This window comes from Syngnathoides biaculeatus, chromosome 5 (assembly GCF_019802595.1).
Source record: "Syngnathoides biaculeatus isolate LvHL_M chromosome 5, ASM1980259v1, whole genome shotgun sequence".
Lineage (NCBI taxonomy): Eukaryota > Metazoa > Chordata > Actinopteri > Syngnathiformes > Syngnathidae > Syngnathoides > Syngnathoides biaculeatus.
Genome location: NC_084644.1, coordinates 15,929,949 through 15,950,157, shown reverse-complemented (window position 1 = coordinate 15,950,157; position 20,209 = coordinate 15,929,949). Strand labels below are relative to the sequence as shown.

Genomic DNA, 20,209 nt, shown 5'->3' with positions numbered 1-20,209 from the left:
GTCCACAGCGACGTTGAGGTCAATTGTTTTCAAAAGTCTTGTTTTGGAAATCAACTGGCACCACAGGCCATAGAAGATGTAAAGACGGTTGTTTGGAAAAATACGAGCAATGGAGTGCAGGACAATGGCTTGACTTTAAATGGACAAGGACTCTGCATTGCCACCAGCAGAGCTGAAGAATTTGCTCTGTGCTTGCCCTTACATGCCGTGGGGTACCGACCACCAGCGAGGGTTACATCTCTAATCACGGCTTCCACTGTCTGTGGAGGCTGTGTGTTTATCTCGACATCAACCGTTGCCTTTCTCCTACATGTTTCCCGACTCCAGTACCAAGAACACTTACACTAGACTTGCTTGGGCTGCTGTGTACCTGCACTTGATGGGTTCAGAAATGAGTAATGATGTTCAGCCACTGTTTATTTTTTATTACTATTAGTGTTATTATTATTGTTATCATCATCATTATTATTATGGGTCCTGGTTCACCTCTGGACCTTGATATTTTGTTATGATGAAGTTCCTTGTATCTGTAAATACTGTTCTGGGTTTGTTCTGCCTTTTCACGATGTGTATAATCACACGTTTGAAATCTATGATGGTTAGAGCAAGGTCAAATGTTTTTGTGAACTATGCCTTTCTAACAACAAGTAGACCCTGATTATATGCAGCTACAGCCAAAAGGAAACTTTTGATGCCTTTTCTACGCTCAAGTGTAAATGAACTTTCTGAAAATGGAACAGCATTCTGATGTCCCCACTGGTATTTCCAAAATGATAAACGGGGGAAATGTTAAAGTAATTATTCATATGTTCTCATTTTGTACATACTGTAGTTGGTTTCCACATCACCAGCTAGCTTCTACCTTTGAACTCATTGTCTTGAAAACAGATGCCAATCAGACAGATGTAATCAATCAGATCTAGACAATCAAACAGTCACACACATACACAGACACATACACTCATCATTAGATTTATGTGAATAAAAGAAGCTGCAACGGGACACGAGTTGGAGTTGGTTGGAAGCAGGGAGAGGTCCTGTCGCTCCCCTTGCAGCAAGTAAAACTTGAAGCCTTGTCTGGTCGCCTTCTTTTACTAGAGAGTCAAGCTTTTTAAACCAGACATCATGTTTACAGACCTCAATATCCTTGGCCTGCGGTTGCTAACCAGGGGATGGAGGACACTCTCACTGGCCTGTGGAATTCTGGAGTGCAGGAAATATCCACCTCCTCGTGGTGTACACCACTCGGGCGAGTTTTAAAAGCAGATGGTAACACTTATCGTTTGGCGCATGATTTGAGAGCCGTTAATGATGTAACGACCACACCATTGTTTCTTCTAACAGACCCCCACAGAATGTTGTCCACCATCACACCTGATTTGAAATACTTCACAGCGATTGATTTGGCAAATGTATTCTTCTGTAACCCCACTCCCACTCGAGGGACACAATTTGCAATACACCAGGTTGCCACAAAGCTTCAAAAATTCACCTGGAATTTTTAATCAATGTTTGAAATCATTGCTGCAGGATCTAGAACTCCCAGACGGATGTAAACTCCTGATGTATGTTGATAATCTCCTTTTGGTAGCCCCAACAGCAGAGTCGTGTTTGTCTCGAACTAAACTGCTGATCTCTCTGTCCAACCTCTGACTAACGGCAGGGTTCTGTTCACTGATGGTTGCTGTTTCTGTAAGCCGGATGGCTCTTTGGCTGCGGCGGCTGCCGTAGTGGACCAGCAGCACTCAGGTGAATTTTTAACGGTTTCCTCTTCCATACTAACATCTGCTCCCTCAGCCCAGGCAGTGCTCGCACTCTGTCTCGCACTGGAACTGGCGGTCGGACAATCTGTCACTGTCTATTCTAACTCATCTTAAGCTGTCTCGGCTGCTGTGTTGGACCTGTCTGCATGGAAACTGAACGATTTTAAACAGCCAAAGGTACCCCTATTGCACATTTGACTCTAATCCAACGATTAGACAAAGCCCTGGCCAAACCTTCGGCAATGGCTATCGTCAAGGTCCCTGGCCACTCCAAATCCACTTCAACTATGACCCGTAATAACGCTGCTGACTTGGATGCCAAGCAGGGTGTGGGATATGTCCCAAAGATGCTTGTTCAATTATCTGACAAATTCTCTCCTGATCTGCCCAAACCTCCATCTCATAGTGAATTGATTAAAATGCAGCAGAACGCCTCTCCTGAAAAAAAGATATTTTGACCAAAACTCACTCTATGGCTCATATTGGCCCCAGAGCCATGCTAACCAAACTTCACATGTGGTGGCATCCTAGAATGTCTGACTTGTGTCATGCCCACTGTCGTGACTGTAATATTTTCCAGCTACACAATGTTCCCCCCACACTTAGACCGGTGCCAGGTTCATTTGACCCACCCACCTGGCCCGGTGCTGAACTGGTCATGGATTTCACAGACACGATCACTCCTGTTCAAGGTAAATACTACATTCTTGTTTTTGTTGACACCTTTTCCGGATGCCCTGAAGCCTCCCCGTGCGCTCCCGAAGACGCCATGTCGGTAATGAAAGCTTTGGTGAACCACTGGATTCCAACGCATGGTTTCCCCGCTCTCATCTGCTCAGAGAACAGTACACATTTCACATCCACACACCTAGCTACTGCAGAGAATTGGTTAGGGTTAACTTGCAAGTTTGGTTGTGTTTATCACCCCGCCAGTCAAGGGTCAGTTGAACGTATGAATCGCACGTTGAAGGAAAAACTTGCTGAAATATGTACCTCTTCCAGCATGAATTGGATTCAGGCTCTTCCCCTTGCGCTAATGTCTGTGAGACAAACTGTGTCTTGCCCTACTGGTTTCTTTCCTTAGGAACTTCTTACAGGTCCTCTAATGCCTACCATTCCTCCTCACTCCAACCGCTGGAGGAAGCCGCTGAGACTCCCAAGTTTTCTCATAAACTGTTTTGGACAACTGCATTCTTTTGCTTCTAATTTCTCCTTACAGACCGAGGACTCTCTTCTCTCACCACCTCCTGCACTTGATCTTCCTGAGTAGTCATCTGTCTACCTTAAACGACTCTCTCGTAATTGGTCAGAACCCCATTGTTCTGGCCCATACAAGGTGACTGCTCGTACCTCCAAAGCCGTCCGCTTGGAGGGAAAAGGAACTAAGTGGTTTCATTATTCTATGCGTCGCCCTCCTACAGACTCTTAATTGCAATTTTATTTTATTGTTTGTTGTTATTTTATTGTTAACCATGATTCCTACAGATGGTCTGATTGCGTTTCGCACCAAGAGAGGGAGAGCAGGAATCTGTGGCATTCTTATTATTGGTGTTATCGTTGTTCTTGGTTATTTTGATCTAGGAAATCGTTCAAAAATACCCCATACCCACACCCACATCAGTGCCAGAAGTTAGCACAACCCACCCGGAAAATATTTATCACAGAGAAGAGTTGTATTATAAAAAAGCCCTATCTGTTGATGAGTGGTTTAGGGTTTTGACAGGCGTTAGCCCAGTACACAATAATTCATTACTAATGGGAGAAGAAGCGGCGAATAAAACCCCGAGTGACTGTGTTGTATGTATTGGACCTAGACCTCTGTTACATGTTGTTTCCTCTTCTGTCAATTCCACCTGTGTTCTCGATCCTATGAAAAATTATGTGCTGACTAAAAATGAATACAAAATTTGGGATACTGCCCACCCGGGAATACCAGCCCACAGGAACAAACCTGTGTTTAACCATGCTGTGGCACGCCAAAACTTTACCTGTATTGTCCTTAAAGTTAATGGTGCCCCAATTGACAATATCTCTGATGATCAGTGTGCATTTACCCAGAAAGCACCTTTCTTCCAACCTGTCAGTCGTGCTGCTGTGTGGTGGTGGTGGTGGTGCGGAGGGGACAGTCTCTTCGATCGCCTCCCGTGCAACAGTACGAGCATATGTGCATTAGTAACTTTACTTTTGCCTATTTCCATTGTTTCTGTCACCCTAGATGATCTGGCTGTTGCTCCTGAACACATCAAGGACACCCTTGGCCTATTACACTGTTCACGTAGGTCCAAACCTACCAGGCTCGGTGCTGACGACCCCACCTACATTGATGCTATTGGCGTCCCCCGTGGTGCCCCAGATGAGTATAAACTGGCTGATCAGGTAGTTGCCAGTTTTGAAAATATACCTGTAATTTCCGCTCTTTTCCCCATTAATCTTAACGAAAATGTCAACTGTATTAATTACATACATTATAATGGGCAACGTTTGGGCAATTTCACCCTTGAAGGACTTGAAGTTGTACATGAGCAACTCAAGGCTACATCTATTATGGCTTTCTAAAATAGAATCAGATTAGATGCACTCTTGGCCGAGAAAGGAGGTGTTTGCCGGGTAACACCCAACCTGGCGGACGCCTCACTAAGCCCGTAGATGGACTTAGAACCCTTACTAAGAAAATGAAGGAACATTCTGGTGTTGACACGTCTATGTGGGATAACTGGATGAATGTGTTTGGTAAATGGAAGGGTGCCATTTCATCAATCTTCATCTCTCTAGCTGTCTTCACCTCTATTCTCACCCTCTGTTCATGCTGTTGCATTCCTTGTATTGGTTCTCTTTTAACCCGCCTGACTGAGAATGCGACTGGTGCCCCAGCTGATGGCCGCGGTAATGATGTCCTCATTAGACCTCCGCCCCAACACACTCCTCAAGATGATTTTACTGTTCCTATCGCTCCCCTAGAAAATGATACTAAACTTCCACCGCCTCCTGATTATCATGATGTTGACATGTCCTGTGATTGCATCGCCCTTGCCCTTCTGTTCTCCTAATGCTTTTTGCGTGATATTACTTTTTTTAGAAATGTTTTCCTGTTTTTGAGTTGTCTAGTACTGTCCCGCAGGTTTAAAGCTTCCGGGTTTTCTGAATCATGAGACTATGCACTTGTTAAAAGGTATGTTTGGACGATTAGAGAGGGTTTTATGTTTTCAATATTGCTTGAAGTGTTACTTTTGGGATTTTCGTGAGGACCAGACTGCTGGGTGGTGGGTGGGTGGGGGGCAGACACTTTAACCATGGACCCATACATATAAAAACCTTGTGTTACCAGGCAGCTCTTGTCATCTTCTTTGGCTATCCTGCCAGAAGACACACGTCTTGTGTGTGGCAGATACCTAGATCGTCTGTATTGCACATTTCTTTGTAATAAATCCATTTGCTGTTAACTTTTTCTAATCATTGGTCACATCTTCCTCGATTATCGAACATGCGTAGGGTCCAAACTCGCAAATCCCTACAATTCTCTGAAATGTTGGACTCTGTAACAAACAAAATAAGAATGCATAAAGGAAAGGATAAGGGTGGCAAAACAATTATGTGACATCAAATGTCACGGAGGCAGTTTGCTTTTTGGAGTATGAGTGCTCACCTCAGAAGTGAAAAATTACACATCAAAGTAAACGTTAAGCTATTTATCTACATGTTAAAATGTGCCCACAAACAAGCGGGTCAGGCCCTTTACTTAACAGTTTTCCACCCATGACATAACCAGCCTAGAAGACAAAGATCCAGAGCAATTTGAATGCCAGACGACATACACCGTCTGAAACACTACTAGCATGTAGAAGCATCACCATATACCATGGGCGCAATGCAACTCATGTACAAAAAAAAAAAAAAAGTAAGCTAAACAGCTTTTAATATTGTTAGTTGCAGATTTAGCTTCTGTTAAACTGAATATTATATATATTTTTAAAATGCCCAACTTTCCAGTTTTTCCAGTTGTCATGGGTCTGCTCTCAGGCCGCAAAGACTGGGATAGGATTACAGACACTAACCATATTAACTACAAATTATCTATCTTTGTTCAACTATTTATGCAAGCTATGGATAGTGACAGGCTGAACAATTTATGCTCTTCCACCAAATGGCATAAGGCAAATTTTAGCTAACCGGTGTATGTAATATGTGCCATTTTTTGTTTGATGGCGCATTGAAGTTGCCTCAAATAAACGTTAGAAAATACTGGCCTGCTCTGCATTGTTGCACTCCTAAATTCCTTTCAAAACACATTCGCAATGCAATTGCAATTACGAATAGAACAAATGTTTGGTCAATACGAGCCAAACTATGGAAGGCTCTTTCTAACCTACTTGACCCTACATCACATGATCATCAGATGAGAGTAATAAGTAGGAATAGCACACGATATCATCTTGAGTCCTACGAAAACGCTTGACGACCATACACGCAACTACTTACTGCTTTAAATGTACTCTCCTTCATCTTTACATTTCACTTAGTCGGAGAAGAAACTCTTCAGTCTGCTCTCTACATCCAACTTTGCTTGGTTGGAATTAATGTAATGTACCTGTTCACTTTGCAACAATTACACACTTGTAGTCATACGTCCTGGTATTTTAGTAAAATGTAACAGACAAACCCTGTCGTTAAGTCCTGTTGCACCATGTGAAGTCTTTCTCGGAAGTTTTCAAACATGATTCGACCGAGTGGTTCCTCTCCACTGAGGGTGATGTCCCATGAAACGGTTCGGTTCACTACACAGATCCTGCCAATCCACATTTCGTGTTCCGGGTTTCTTCTTCTTTGGTGGCAATTTCAGGACATCGGGAATCCTTTACTGCTCCCCTATGGCTTGACGAGTTCATGACTGGGTCCAAAACTTAAACGTTCAATGTCAAGTCCATCCCCATATTGCTTCCGACTGACAACCCACAATGGTATTCCCTACTTATAGTTTTACATTGTTTTAATTAATTGGATATTATAAGGCAGCACGGTGGATCAGCTGGAAAGCACTGGCCTCACATTTCTGAGGTCCAGGGTTCAATCCCGTACCCACTTGTGTGGAGTTTGCATGTTCTCCCCAAGCCTGGGTTGGTTTTCTCTGGGGACTCCAGTTTCCTTCCATATCCCAAAAAAACATGCATTAATAGGAGTCAAAATTGCCTCTTGGTATGAGTTTGAGTGTGACTGTTGTCTGTCTCCATGTGCCCTGCGATTGAATGGCAACCGGTTAAGGGTGTACCCTGCCTCCTGCCCGATGACAGCTGCAATTGCCTCCAGGACTCCCGTAATCCTTGTGAGGATAAGATGCTCAGAAAATGGATGGATATATACTAATAATTATAACATTAATTCCATCCCTAGAAATGTTGTTTGCTAAAATCACTAATTCATTGAACCAACTTGGACCTTTAACTTGATTTCTCCTTTGCTTAAATCTATGACTATTCTCTCAATAGGAAAATTGTTCTTTAAAGTGGCAATAATTGTCATTTTCCAGCTCCTGTGCCCCAGAGGTCAATTGACCCCTCCGTAGAAATTGCATCATCCGCGTCGCTGACCAATCAGAGGCCATAGATCTGCATAAACCACGGCCCTTTTTGGACCCGCAGTTTCCTCAGACAACGTTGTATGGTCCAGTATAGCTTTTGTTAGCGTTTTATCGCATATTGGGGTTCTTTAACAATAGATATGGTTAAGAGGTGTAGTCACGGACTTTATAATAGTGACGACAGGTATCCTGAAAGGCTAGTTGGTGGAGTTCAATTCGTACCCTTTCCAAAACCGAAGACCCAGTACGAAAAATGTCTTCGATGGATCAAACTTTGTGGAAGACGGCATGATCAACTGAATCCATCTAAAATCAACCGGAACAGAAGACCGAGTACAAAAAATGTCTTTGATGGATCAAACTTTGTGGAAAACCGCATGATCAACTGAATCCATCAACCGGAGCAGATATGTTTGCACAAAGGTACGCCCTATATTTGATTTTCAATACATGTCTCATATAAATGAATTAGCAGTTCTTCGCTTGCATAACATAGCTAAGTGTGAATGATTGACACACTTGATCGGTGTTGAGCGATATTTTGCGATGATCTGACTGCACAAACATGTCCCTTTGTTCGCGGCTAATGAGCTAAGCTAAACCGGACTAGCAGTCCTAAAAGTCTTCGACGTGCACCGAGACACCAAGACTGAAGGATGTTCGAGGACACGCAAAGAAAACGAAAGAAACAACTCGTAAATCAAGCCTCGCCTTCTTCTTTTCCTTCATACGGCGGTTCAGAAGCGGCTATACAGATACATATACAGATTTTGCACACAAGTGTGATATGTAACACGAAAATAGGAAACTGTCAATGACGAATTTGTCTTTGGGTTATAATATATTATATTATGTGGCTTCTCGGTCTTCTTCTGACTCTGGAAAGACCTCGCGCTAATATCAATGGTTTCTCCATCGATATGCATGTAAATACCATTGAAATACCCCTCGCTGAAATACTTGAAGCCCTGCTGTCTGCTTTTCAACGATATTTCACTGTTAGCTAAGAATGCGAGGGAGAAATCAGCCGGTAAATCGGACAGTTTCGCTCTATTGTTTTCTTGCTGCGCCGCCCTTTTTGCTAATTGTTTGTCTGACGTAGGCGCACATGGCGTGACTTCACTTCAGGAGGCGTGGTTAATTGCCCTGTACGGAGGGGTCAATTCATGGATAAATCACGTGTCATGACTTGTGATGTTTGTTGTTCAGCCTCTTTTAGAGAATAACGTTTAGAAAAACATTTTAATTGTTAGGTACATTTTAGATTTTATTCTAAAATTTCCCTCTGAAGGCCATGATCCCTAAACTTTAATGAATAGTGTATAATCGATTGTGTATATGCAAGTAAAACGTTACGTAGATTTAATTTCATACAAACACAGATCAGAACTCATAAAACTTGTTTTTCTCTCAGTCCATTACAACAGCAGCTTACAACTTCATAACATTACAATTCAAAGAGTTGTTTCTATTGCAAATACTGAAATATGCATAATTAGTAATGTAGTTACCGTACAGCACAGTACCATACAATCCTGGAACAACTAAGCCAATAACTGATTATTTTATAATCTGACCCTTTACTTATATGGCTTTAGGACAGTGATACAGTATTAAGCATGTACGGTATTTGTATGAATCACACGAAAACCTTTAGAATGAGTGCAACATCAAAAATACAAAGAGCAGTTTATTCATGAACACTTCACATTTTTTCACTGAACAGACAAGGAAACTGAATCCAACAGTAAAAAGCCTGATGTACACACAGAAAGTCTAATAGCAGCTGCATTTCCCAAGATAGCTGCTCAAGTTGACCAAAACATTACATCACATGTATAGCAGAAGCTTTCTTTCATGGTCATTTGCAATAACACACACAAGTCAAATGAAATGGATCGAAGGTTGTCAATGTGAAAATAAGGTGTCTCAGAAAGGTTCCAGAACTGCTGTCACTAATATACATATTAAATCCAAACTATGAGTTTTCCCTTAAATTTCAGCCAGATGAACAACACATCTACAATGAGATGCTGCAGTGTTTGCTTCGGTCATTCCTTGAGAAAAGGTTTGAGTTGTGTCTGGGCATTTTGTGACTGTTTCACAATTACAACTCTGAACACAATGCCCTGAGAAACTATTGGTTACTAGCCCCAAAAATGTCACAGTGCTGGAGCAACCTCCCAGTATGCTCAAGGTGGTCATAAAGGAGACTCATTTTGAAAACATGAATGACATTGCAATGGCCATGATGACTTAGCTGCAGACATCCCAGAAGAATGGACTTTTCCGACTGGTGGTCTTAAGCTCCGCCCCCTTAGCTCCAGTTACCATGTCACACAAGCTTCTAAAATGGCGATTGAACAGAACAGGTTTGAAGTTGATTCTCTATCACGTATTCCAGATAATATTGCGGTGTTTTTTTTCCCAAATACGTCAGACTTGTCCAAGAGTGTTTTGCAGAGTGGTCTCAACTATTTCACGCAAGGATATGTACACGGAATTAAGATTTTGGACGGAGCAGGACGCAATGTCAGTTACAGCGAAATGTTGGCGATCGATGCAAAAAAGTTTGACGCCTCACAAACATCATATTGAAATCTAACAGGATAAATACTGGAATCGTACTACACATGTAAAGCAGGGTGAGTACTTTTTACTTGGAAAGATTATGAGTAATATCATTGTAGTCATGTACAATATGCAAATAACTGGGTGTATTCATTTGACTTGGCTCGTAATCGAACCCAGTGCTCTGTCTTAAAAGTCTGACGTGATACAAATGGGCAAAAAGACATTTCTATTGCATGACATCGCGCATTTACGTATCACTAACCCGAGTCTTCGGCATAAAACATTACAGACTTCATTCAGCAGATCAGTGATACACTAACAAAGTGAAAGTTGTTCTCCTGTAATGTATAAAGCACTGATAAAAATGAAATCAAACTCAGAGAATATACTTCTCCCTCGCTTACCTTCGAACATACAGCCTTGTGTTTGTTGATATTGTCCACACTTAGTTGTATGCGCACTTTCCTGCGAGCCTTAATCCATCGTAGACACGTTCGTCAACTGTGTTTTAGGGTTTGGAAAATGAATCAACAAGGCCCCTTGTAAACTAGCCGGATATCTTTCATCAGAATTGCACATTCCACAAGCGCATCTGAGGACCATTTTCTTCGTAACATTAACTTTTACAAGCCCACACTACTCACAACCAGTATTGCTTGTGGGACAACAAAGCGCCAGGGGCGTGTCAAGCCAGGGGGTAAGACAATGCGGCTATCTGATTGGCTATTATTGTACAATTGATTGACAGGTCGGAAGAGAGCTGGAAAACTGTGTTAGATTCAAACAGGATTACACGTGGACAAAATTGTTGGTACCCCACTGTTAATAAGAGAAAAACCCACAGTGGTCACAGAAATATCTCGACTCTGAAATAAGTAATAAATGAAAAATGGATGCCAATTACCCAATAAAAATCAGAAATTACTTTTGAATTGTGGTTCAACAGTATTATTATAAATAAACTCATCGAACAACCTTGGAGAAAAATGGTACACTTAATGTAATATATTGCACAACATCTTGTGGCAATCACTCCAATCAAGAGATTTTTCCAACTTTCGAAACATACTTTTGCACCTCTCAGCAAGTTCCATGTTCATTAATACACTTCTCCAGTTATCTCAGGTTTGAAAGTTACTTTCTCTAGACGGCATGTTTCAGCTCCTTACACAGATGTTCAATAGGATTTAGATCAAAGATTTTGAAAGCCACTTTAGAATAGTGCAATGTTTTGCTCTTCACCATTCTTGGGTATTTTTAGCTCTTTTTGGTCATTATTGTGTTGAAAAACCCATGAATGCGTCTAAGCTGGCACTGGGCAAAGCATTTCTCTCTAAAATACCTTGATAGTGTTGATGCAGATTCCGGAATACTATGCCAGATGTAGTAAAACAGGCACAGAACACAACAAAGCATCCTCCATGTTTCAGAGTAGGGACAGTGTCCTTTTCTTGGTATAATTAATTTTTCGCATCGGTGAATATAGAGCTAATGTGCCTTGCCAGAAAGTTCCAGTTTTGTCTTGTGAGTCCGTTGGACATTCTCCCGGAGGTTTTGTGGCTTGTTAACATCCTGTTTGGAAAATTCCAGTCTCACTTTTTATAAGTTATTTTGAACTCCTTGGTCCTCTCCCATGAAATCCACTGGCTCAAACGACGATGAATAGTGCGTTTTGACACTGATGTACCTTGGCCTTGGCTTGAATTTCTTTGGAGATTATAGTGTGGTCTTTTGTTACCATTTGTATTATCCATGTCTTTAATTTGTCATCAATTCTCCTCTAGTGATCATAACCAGGGAGGTTGGCTACAGTCCAGTGGATATTACATTTATGAATAAGTCCCAACTGTAGACAGAGGAACATCAAGATGTTTGGGAGATGGTCTTAAAGTGTTTAACTTCAATGTGCTTGTCTATAATTTTCTTGCTTATCCCCAAAGAGAAGGCTCTCCTTCGCTTCCTCTGGTCAATGTTTAGGGGAGTACACACTATCTCAGGTAACAGCACAGTGATTACTTGTCAAACTTTATTAGGCGGACTGATGGATTACAAGTTTGAGGACACCTTTGATGCTAATTAGAGAACACCGCTTCTTTAAACCTCTCCCTATGGTCAAATTATGTTATATCTTTTCTGGGGTTACCGTAATTTTTCAAGGCCTGTTTCATAACTTTTGTTTTTTAAATAATTCTGTTGAACCACAATTGAAAGCAATGTTGCATTTTCATTGGTTCATTTTCATTAAATTCGTATTTATTATTTTGTCAGACAAGTTATTTTTATAACCACTGCGGGATTTTTTTCTATGGAATATGTGCCACCAGGATTTGAATTAAAAATGCGACTGAAAATTTTATGTTGTAAAATTCACTTTGTTATTTCATGGTGATCACATTTTCAATAGCTGCATTTCAGTTAAACTTTTTGATGTTAACAAATTCGCCATATTAAAAAATTTAACTTTTAAAATTCAAATGCAATATTTTCAGTCTCCTGAGATTCAACTAGCTACAATTCGCTGTCTGAAATTTGCCATCTAAATTCAGCGTTAAAAAGCTTCAGGTAAGAACCCAACACCCAGCCAATCTAGTTACGCTTACTTATTACGTGACGTCATGTGAAAAAGAAACCATAACTGGATTGGCTGAATGTCTGGTTCTGACCTGAAGTAACCCTGCCTTCTAAATGCTGAATTTTGATGGCAAATTTCAGCCAGCGAATTGTAGCCAGTTGAATCTTAGGAGACTGAAAGTATTGTGTTTGAATTTTAAAGGTTGAATTTTTTTTATGTGGCGAATTTGTTAACATTGAAAAGTTAAACTGAAATACAGATACTGAAAATGTGATCACTTTGAAATAATGTGAATTTTACAACCTAAAAATGTCAGTGCCATTTTTAATTCAAATCCTGGTGGCACACATTTACTTCCATACTTTTTCATTAGCATAAGAGTACCAAAAATTTTGTTCGTGTGTGCTTCCAGGGAGAAAACTTGCAGCTTGGATTTGTAATATATATTTTGTAACAACATATGTGATAGTAACATATCAATACTAGTGAGGAGATGGATGAAAGGAAAAGACCATAAAAGCTGTATGGATTTTTTTTTGTAGGTACCAAAAAAAAAAAAAAGATAATACAAGGAAGCACCTGTGTTATAGTGATTGTTCACTATGTACATTAGATAATTATATTGGTCTTTTTTTTGCTGTACATTGATATAAAAACATACAACTGCAGACAACAACATAAAATACTGTGTTATAGCAATATCCAGTGTTGATCATTTAAATACACTCACTGGCCAAACAATTTTGTACACCTGCACCATCTAATGTGAGTCAGTACAGGAGCTTTATCAAAGATTGTGTCTTTACAAAGATAATAAAACTACATATCATAGTTAATTTACCCTATTCAATGACTGACCCTGCACTTACAAGATTTCTTCTCTTCACTGTAGGGCCTATAGTAGCTACAGAACCATGTCTTACAATGCTTTGCTGTAAACCCGAATACAAACTATAATTTAAACACTTTATGATTTTAACTGTATTATAATAATGCTATGCATTATTAATTACATACTGCATTACAGTGTTACCTCAAGATACGAGTGACCCAACTTCTGAGTTTTGAAAAATGACGAGTTGACTCGTGAGCCCAAACTTGAGAAACGAGTGTTCTGTCGCAGCAGGAGGCTCCACTCACTTGACAACAAGCAGCACTTTGGCTGATATAATTGGTAAATATTCTTCTGAAAAGGGGCTTCAAAGCTGTGGATTGTTCAAGTTTATTTGTAAACTAACTATAAAACAGAATGAAGTGTATTTGAAACAACCACCTCCTCCAAGTATACGATGGAAAAGACCATTATTATTAATATAATACAAAAATAAAATACAACACCAGCCAGAGTTTTAAAACAATTTAAAGCTGTGGACAAGAGCTGGCCGGAGAAGTTATGGAAATAAGTCAGCAGAAGGCTCGAGCATTTGATGTGGAGAAGTCACACGGAGCAGATGGATCGGCACGCAGAACTAAATGCCATGTGGGGTACGAATGTAGCTGTGTGTTATTATAAAATGTCGTGTTGTTGAATGGAAGTTTTGTAAAGAACGTAAAACAAAAGTTTTTGGACCATTGACGAGACACGCGGCCTTTGTGCGCAATAGAAGGAAAGAGGGCGGGGGTCGACTGAGTGTAGCGTGAGGGAGGATAGGAAAGAGAAAAGGAGAGTGGGAGTGTGTGAAGGGGAGAGAAATAAAGAAAGAAAGAGAGAGGTACAGATGGTGCACTTTAAGGGTCACGCACAGAAAAAACAAATTTTGTGTTTTCAAGTCTTTTAGTTTGAGACTTGGCTTGATTACACTTCATAAAACTAGTGAATATATCTACACTATTCTTTTATGTTTTTATGACCATTTTGGAATATACTGCTTCCCGTCTCCTTAAAAAACCTTTTAAAAAATTTGGTGTCTTTTGGGGACTGGAACAGATGAATTGCACTTCTATTCACTGTGGAGAAATAAGTTTTTGAAATACGGGATTTTTAGATAAAATCATGGCCACAGAACGACTTAAACTCATATCTCAAAGTACAACTGTATTTATTAAGCAGACAATAAATTAATATTATATTCATAATGTTAAAATGAGGCCCCGTAGCTCAGTGGTTAGAGCACTGGTTTGGTAAACCAGGGGTTGTGGGTTCGTATTCCACTGGGGCCTCCACTCCCTGAGAAGGGTTGTGTCAGGAAGGGCATCCGGCGTAAAAATAGTGCCAAACATATATATGCGTTCATCTGAGATGACACGCTGTGGTGACCCCAAAAGGGACAAGCCGAAAGAAACTTTATTCATAATGTTAAAATAAAAGGGGCTTGGTGAGCTAGTGGTTAGCAGATCCACCTCAGAGTTTTCAGGTTCAAACTTATCATTTTATGTTCTCCCCACTTGTTTGGGTTTTTCCGTAGTCTTCCAGCTACCTCCCATAGTCCCAAAAAAAATGTTGGTTTAGTTGAAGACTAAATTGTCAATCAGTGTGACCGGTTCTGTGAGCTGTGATTGGCTGGGACCAGTACAGTGTGTATCAAAGCTCTCACCTAAAGTTAGCTAGGATAGGCTCCAGTTCACCTGTGACCCAAATGGAGGGCATGCAGTATAGAAAATTCTCTCGACAGCTCCCTAAGTGGAACTCTTTAGATGCTGTGGGTGTACGATAAATACTTGCCTATTCGTTATTAAATCTTAAAAATAATAAACAGTGAATCTGTAAACATGGTGAGCCACAGATCAGGTGTGTTAGCGCTTGACAAGGATTCTAGGACTGCTCCTAGTTTTAACTGTTGAGGTAGTAGATTTGATCTGCCTAAGACGTTTTGTAGAGCCCTTGGAAGTTACAGAATAGCTACCATCTTTTGTCGAGTCAGCAGTCCAGCCCCTGGAAGAGTCAACTGCAGCACATTTAGAATCAACTGAGCAGCTGCTGGCTGGTGAAATAAATGTGACAATGTCTTTGCTAGCACCTTTTTTATTTCCCTTTGGACTGTGTTTGGCAGAATTAGTTGCTGGTGATTTCTTATATATGTTTGGCGATGTCACTGAGTTGATTATAGCTTTAGGGACAGAAGGGTGTCCTAAAGCTCTGATAACAGTCCTGGAAACAGTAATCCTGGGAATTGTTTTGGAGATCGGTGCTGATCCCACTGTCAGGTTCCTCTGCAGATGTTTTTCTCTCACACTTCTACACACAATCCCACTGACTGGACTAAGGTCAGACTTATGTTTGACCTCAAGAGTGGTGATGGTTGCCGACGAACCAAACTTTCTAACATTATCTTTATGTATCTCCTCAGTAACATAACTGTCCCTTACCATTTGCAGCTCTCCAATATGTGTGTTTTTTCTAAGCTCTGTATCAAGGCTACAAGTGTTTCTTACCTTATGAACAGCATGTTCCACTTGGACATCTTCCCTACTGTTAGCATCCATCTCACTGTTACAGTAATCACTCTCGAGTTGAACATCCCTGATAGATTGCTGTGTCCTGCACTTCTTGAATGGATTGTCGATAGAAAAATGATTAAAAGGAGTTGGGTTTGTGTCTGGAGGGAGGCCTCTCTTTCTTCTAGACAATCTCACAATTCCAGGGGTCTCATTAAGCTGTCTGGCAGCTAAATTATTAGTCAATGGCATCTGAGCTGGTGCCCTGCTTGGATTTCTTCCTGAGTTCTGAAGACCTCTAAGAGTCTTGGGGTTACTGTAGAACTTACAAACTGTTAAGCATTGATTGTGAGGCAGCTGGTGGTTGCTGTGTTGAGAGAGGTGAATCCGCTTGACTTCTGCTTGTCTTTGGGAATGGCCTCTTAGTTTACAGGTATTGTTGGGCCTTGGGGATTGCTGGCTGCCACCACATCCAGTTTTCGGCTTCAAAGTCGAAAGTGATCTGACAAAGGAGTTGCTATGTTCAGAAACTCCAGCAACCTTGGTGATCTAGAACAGAGAAAGGGCTCTTAATAAGTAATATTGCAAATGGTTTACTTGAAAATAGAGTTGCAAAAGTCTGGGAATATTCAAAGTTGAAACTTTTCCCTTTGAATTCGAGTGACTAATCCAGGAATTCACTAACTTGAAATTTATCTCTTAATGGGTAACTGAAATATAGTTGTGCAAGGCATTTTGTATAATTACGAGTAAAACAAGATTTCTAGTGTAAAGTACAGTACAGTAGTACTTTGACTTATAAGTAAGGGTTGTACTGATAAGTAGACAACAGGTAGTTAACAGTTATTTGTACTTGTATTTATTTAAGTTAACAAGTCAACTTCACTACCTTGCATCATTTTCTAAAACTTGGAGTTGACTTTGATCATGAGTTTTTTAAACATCCTTTCAATTGGCTAATTTACAGAGGACTTCAAACTTGCCCGTCTGCTGCCGTCGCTGGACTGCAGCTCTGCAGACCAGCGAAATGCACGGCCAACAAGGCGACAATGTTTATACAGCTGCGCTGGTCAGAGAGTATGAAAATAAGATGCTTGTGGAAGAGACTAACTTACCCACGCAAGCTTCACCAATTCAGATCATTGCTCATCATAAAATATTGGGACGCAGGTCAGCAAAGCAAAATGAAGCTCCTTTGTCATCGACAAAATATAATTTTACATTGCATTTAAATAATTTAAGAAAACCCAGATGCTGCCATGTCTTTGGAAACTTCTGAAAGGTTTATTGATCAAATCTGAGTTAGAGACACACCTGTGTATGCATTTGGACTAGGCACTAGGTGGGAGAGCTGGAGCTATTCCCAGCTGTCATCGGGCAGGAGGCAGGGTACACCCTGAACTGCTTACCAGCCAAAGCACCTTTCCGACCTGTCAATCACTCGTATAATAACAGCCAATCAGATGGCTGCATTGTCTTAACCCCTGGTTTGACCTGCCCCTCTTGTCGCCATATCCCACAAGCAATGCTGGTTGTCAGTAGTATGCACTTGGTAAAGTTAATGTTACGAAGAAAATGGTCCTCAGATGTGCTTGGGGAACGTGCAATTCTGATGAAAGATATCCAGCTAGGTTACAAGGGGACCGGTTGATTCATTTTCCAAAGCCTAAAACACAGTTGATGAAGTGTCTACGATGGATTAAGGCTTCCAGAAGACCAGACGTACAACTAAAGGCTGTATGTTCGAAGGTAATCGAGGGAGAAGTATCTTCTCTGAGTTTGACTTATTTATTATCAGAGTTTTATACAGTACATTGCAGGAGAACAACTTTCACTTTGTTAGTGTATCACTGACCTGCTGAGTGAAGTGTGTAATGTTTTATGCCGAAGAGTCGAGTTAGTGAAAGGTAAATGCATGTCATGCAAGAGAAATGTCTATTTGCCTATTTGTATCACATCAGACTTTTAAGACAGAGCACTGGGTTCGATTACGAGCCAAGTCAAATGAATACACCCTCTCACTTATAAAGACTACAATAATATTACTCGTGATCTTTCCAAGTAAAAAGTACTCACCATGCTTTACATGCATATATATACCCTGTATATATCCTTGCGTGAAATTGCTGCGACCTCTCTGTAGAATTCTCTTGGACAAGTCTGATGCATTTGGCAAAAAACACACCCTAATATTACCTGTAATACGCGATAGAGATAGCTGGGATAGGCTCCAGCACTCCCGCGACCCTTGTGAGTATATGCGGCTATGAAAATGGATGGATAATAACTGAATTAAAAATAGAAGTAAAAAGCCAACAATACTGCTATAATTATACCACCCGATGAAAAAGAGTAGCTCTTGGACGTGCCTCTTCGTCCATCTTCAAGGGAAATTCCGGTGGTTTGGATCAACAATGTATCCAAGAGGCCATGTAATATGTATTGTATCTTGACAATATAATGTTAATCCTCTCTCATTTAATGGTGTTTTAAGATTTTTGTTGACAATTACAAATTTTCAGGGGAGCCGCTATTTTGGTGAGTCACATGACCAATGTGCGTGGATGTGACGTATGAGGTGCTGCACCAAAGGCTCGATTACATGTGACACCATTATGCCCAGCGCTGATTTCTCAGATTTATCCTCATATGATGAAAAAATAGCACAATTGGTTGATCGGGAAGACGGGGGAATACTTCCATTCAGATTTGAACCTGTGGCTCTAAATAATGTTGAATATTCGGATGGTTCTTCGGGCGGAATGACGTGGAGTCTGACGAGCAAGCTCCGCCGAGTGGCAGAGCCACGAGTTTGCTCCCCAGTGAGCAAGCTCCGCGCCCCTGAAAATTCGTAATTGTCGATTAAAATGTTCTCAAAACACCATAAATGAGAGAGGATTAACATTACATTGTTAAGATACAGTACATATTACATGACCTATTCGATACATTGTTGATCCAAACCACCGGAATTTCCCTTTAACACACCACCAACGTTGCCATTAGATTTGCTAGCCAATGGCTACTAATGAGTGAGAAAGCGCTGGTCTTTTTCTCCCTCCAATCTGTTGGACCACAACACATCACAATTTGGCAGCACCGTGCCATCGAAATAATATAGACATCTTCCAGAAACATACAAGAAAGGGAATGAATAGACCTTTTTATTCTTCCTGAGCTGTACGGAGAAGTGCCTTGGTCTCAAATGGTGTTTTGAAACTTCCTCTCTCCTGCCAGCCTCCACACATTCATTTTTTATCCTCTTCCCCTCCTCCTCCTTCCTCTCTCTTTCCCTTCTCCTTCGACCCCGGGCAGTTAGACGGCAGATGGAACTGTCCTCTGCAGAGTCAAAGCCTCCAAGGTTCAGTGACCGACAGTCTGGCTGTACTGTGAGACAACATACACAAAGACAAAATACGTTGACGTCAGCAAGATAGTTAACCTTAAATATTCATTAGGACTATTTTGTTTTTAAAAACATCCCCATAATACTTGGTGTGCCTGCTCACTAATAAAGTGTAAAACTAAATCAAGTAAACATTTTTGGACTGCCTATTCCTGAAAAACACCCCCACTCCCAGTGAAGTATTATTCATTTTAAGAATTGTCTCATCACAAAAACGTCCCCAACACTGTTTCTCAGTCATCCTCCCCCCACCATCTTAAACACAATCTCATCAAATCCAAATGAAAAGGAGAACTGAACTGTGTTTTGCGAGATGCACAGATAAGCATTATCTTAGATAGATAGATTGGATTAGCTAAATTAATTTTAGATTTATGCTTCACAATAGGCGGAACAGTGGCACAGCTGTAGAGCATTAGATTCACAGTTCTGGGGATTGGGATTCAAATCCCGCCCCCCCCTGTGTGGAGTTTGCATGTTCTCCCTGTGCCTGTGTGGGTTTTCTCCGGGCACTTCGGTATCCCAAAAACATGCATTAATAAGACTCTAAATTCACCCTAGGTATGATTGTGACTTCGACTGTTGTATGTCTCCATGTGCCCTCAGATTTGCTGGCAACCAGTTTAGGGTGTACCCTGCCTGAATGAATGATGAAATGAAAGCTGGGATAGCCTTTAGCACACCCGTGACCCTCGTGAGGCTAAGCGGCTCAGAAAATGGATGGATGGATGTCCCACTATTCCAGATTTTGATTACAGTTAAATGGGTAATTTACTGAAAATAGGGAAAAATATAAAAGCAGCACAATATCTTAAACTTTGAGGTAATTATAACAAGAAAGAAAGTACAAAAAAAATGTGGCTAAATTAAATTCCAGGACTCACCTTTTGATTTTCAAAACTGAAGCCCAGCTCAAAAACTGGCAGCATGGTCGATAACTTGCTTGT

General features: G+C 40.8%; 2 protein-coding genes across 10 annotated transcripts in view; both read right to left on the bottom strand.

The window, feature by feature from the left end:
* Positions 1-6,646, bottom strand: part of LOC133500532 (dysbindin-A-like) — a 31,175-nt gene extending 24,529 nt beyond the window's left edge. The window contains exon 1 of one of the 2 annotated variants that reach the window (XM_061819320.1): positions 6,421-6,646. In XM_061819320.1, coding sequence (XP_061675304.1) covers positions 6,421-6,560 — 140 coding nt within the window. In that variant the 5' untranslated portion in view covers positions 6,561-6,646. The remainder of the gene's footprint in view (positions 1-6,420) is intronic. The other variant, XM_061819319.1, reaches the window with a different exon arrangement.
* Positions 6,647-8,628: 1,982 nt separating this feature from the next.
* LOC133501483 (protein Jumonji-like) overlaps positions 8,629-20,209 on the bottom strand; it is a 91,108-nt gene continuing 79,527 nt past the window's right edge. For 3 of the 8 annotated variants that reach the window (XM_061821281.1, XM_061821280.1, XM_061821282.1), the window contains 2 exons: positions 19,017-19,243; positions 11,506-16,405 (listed from right to left, as the gene is read on the bottom strand). In XM_061821281.1, coding sequence (XP_061677265.1) covers positions 15,215-16,405; positions 19,017-19,243 — 1,418 coding nt within the window. In that variant the 3' untranslated portion in view covers positions 11,506-15,214. Of the gene's footprint in view, positions 10,411-11,505; positions 16,406-18,052; positions 19,244-20,209 lie in introns of those variants that run through there. The other 5 variants (XR_009795193.1, XR_009795195.1, XM_061821285.1 and 2 more) reach the window with 5 other exon arrangements.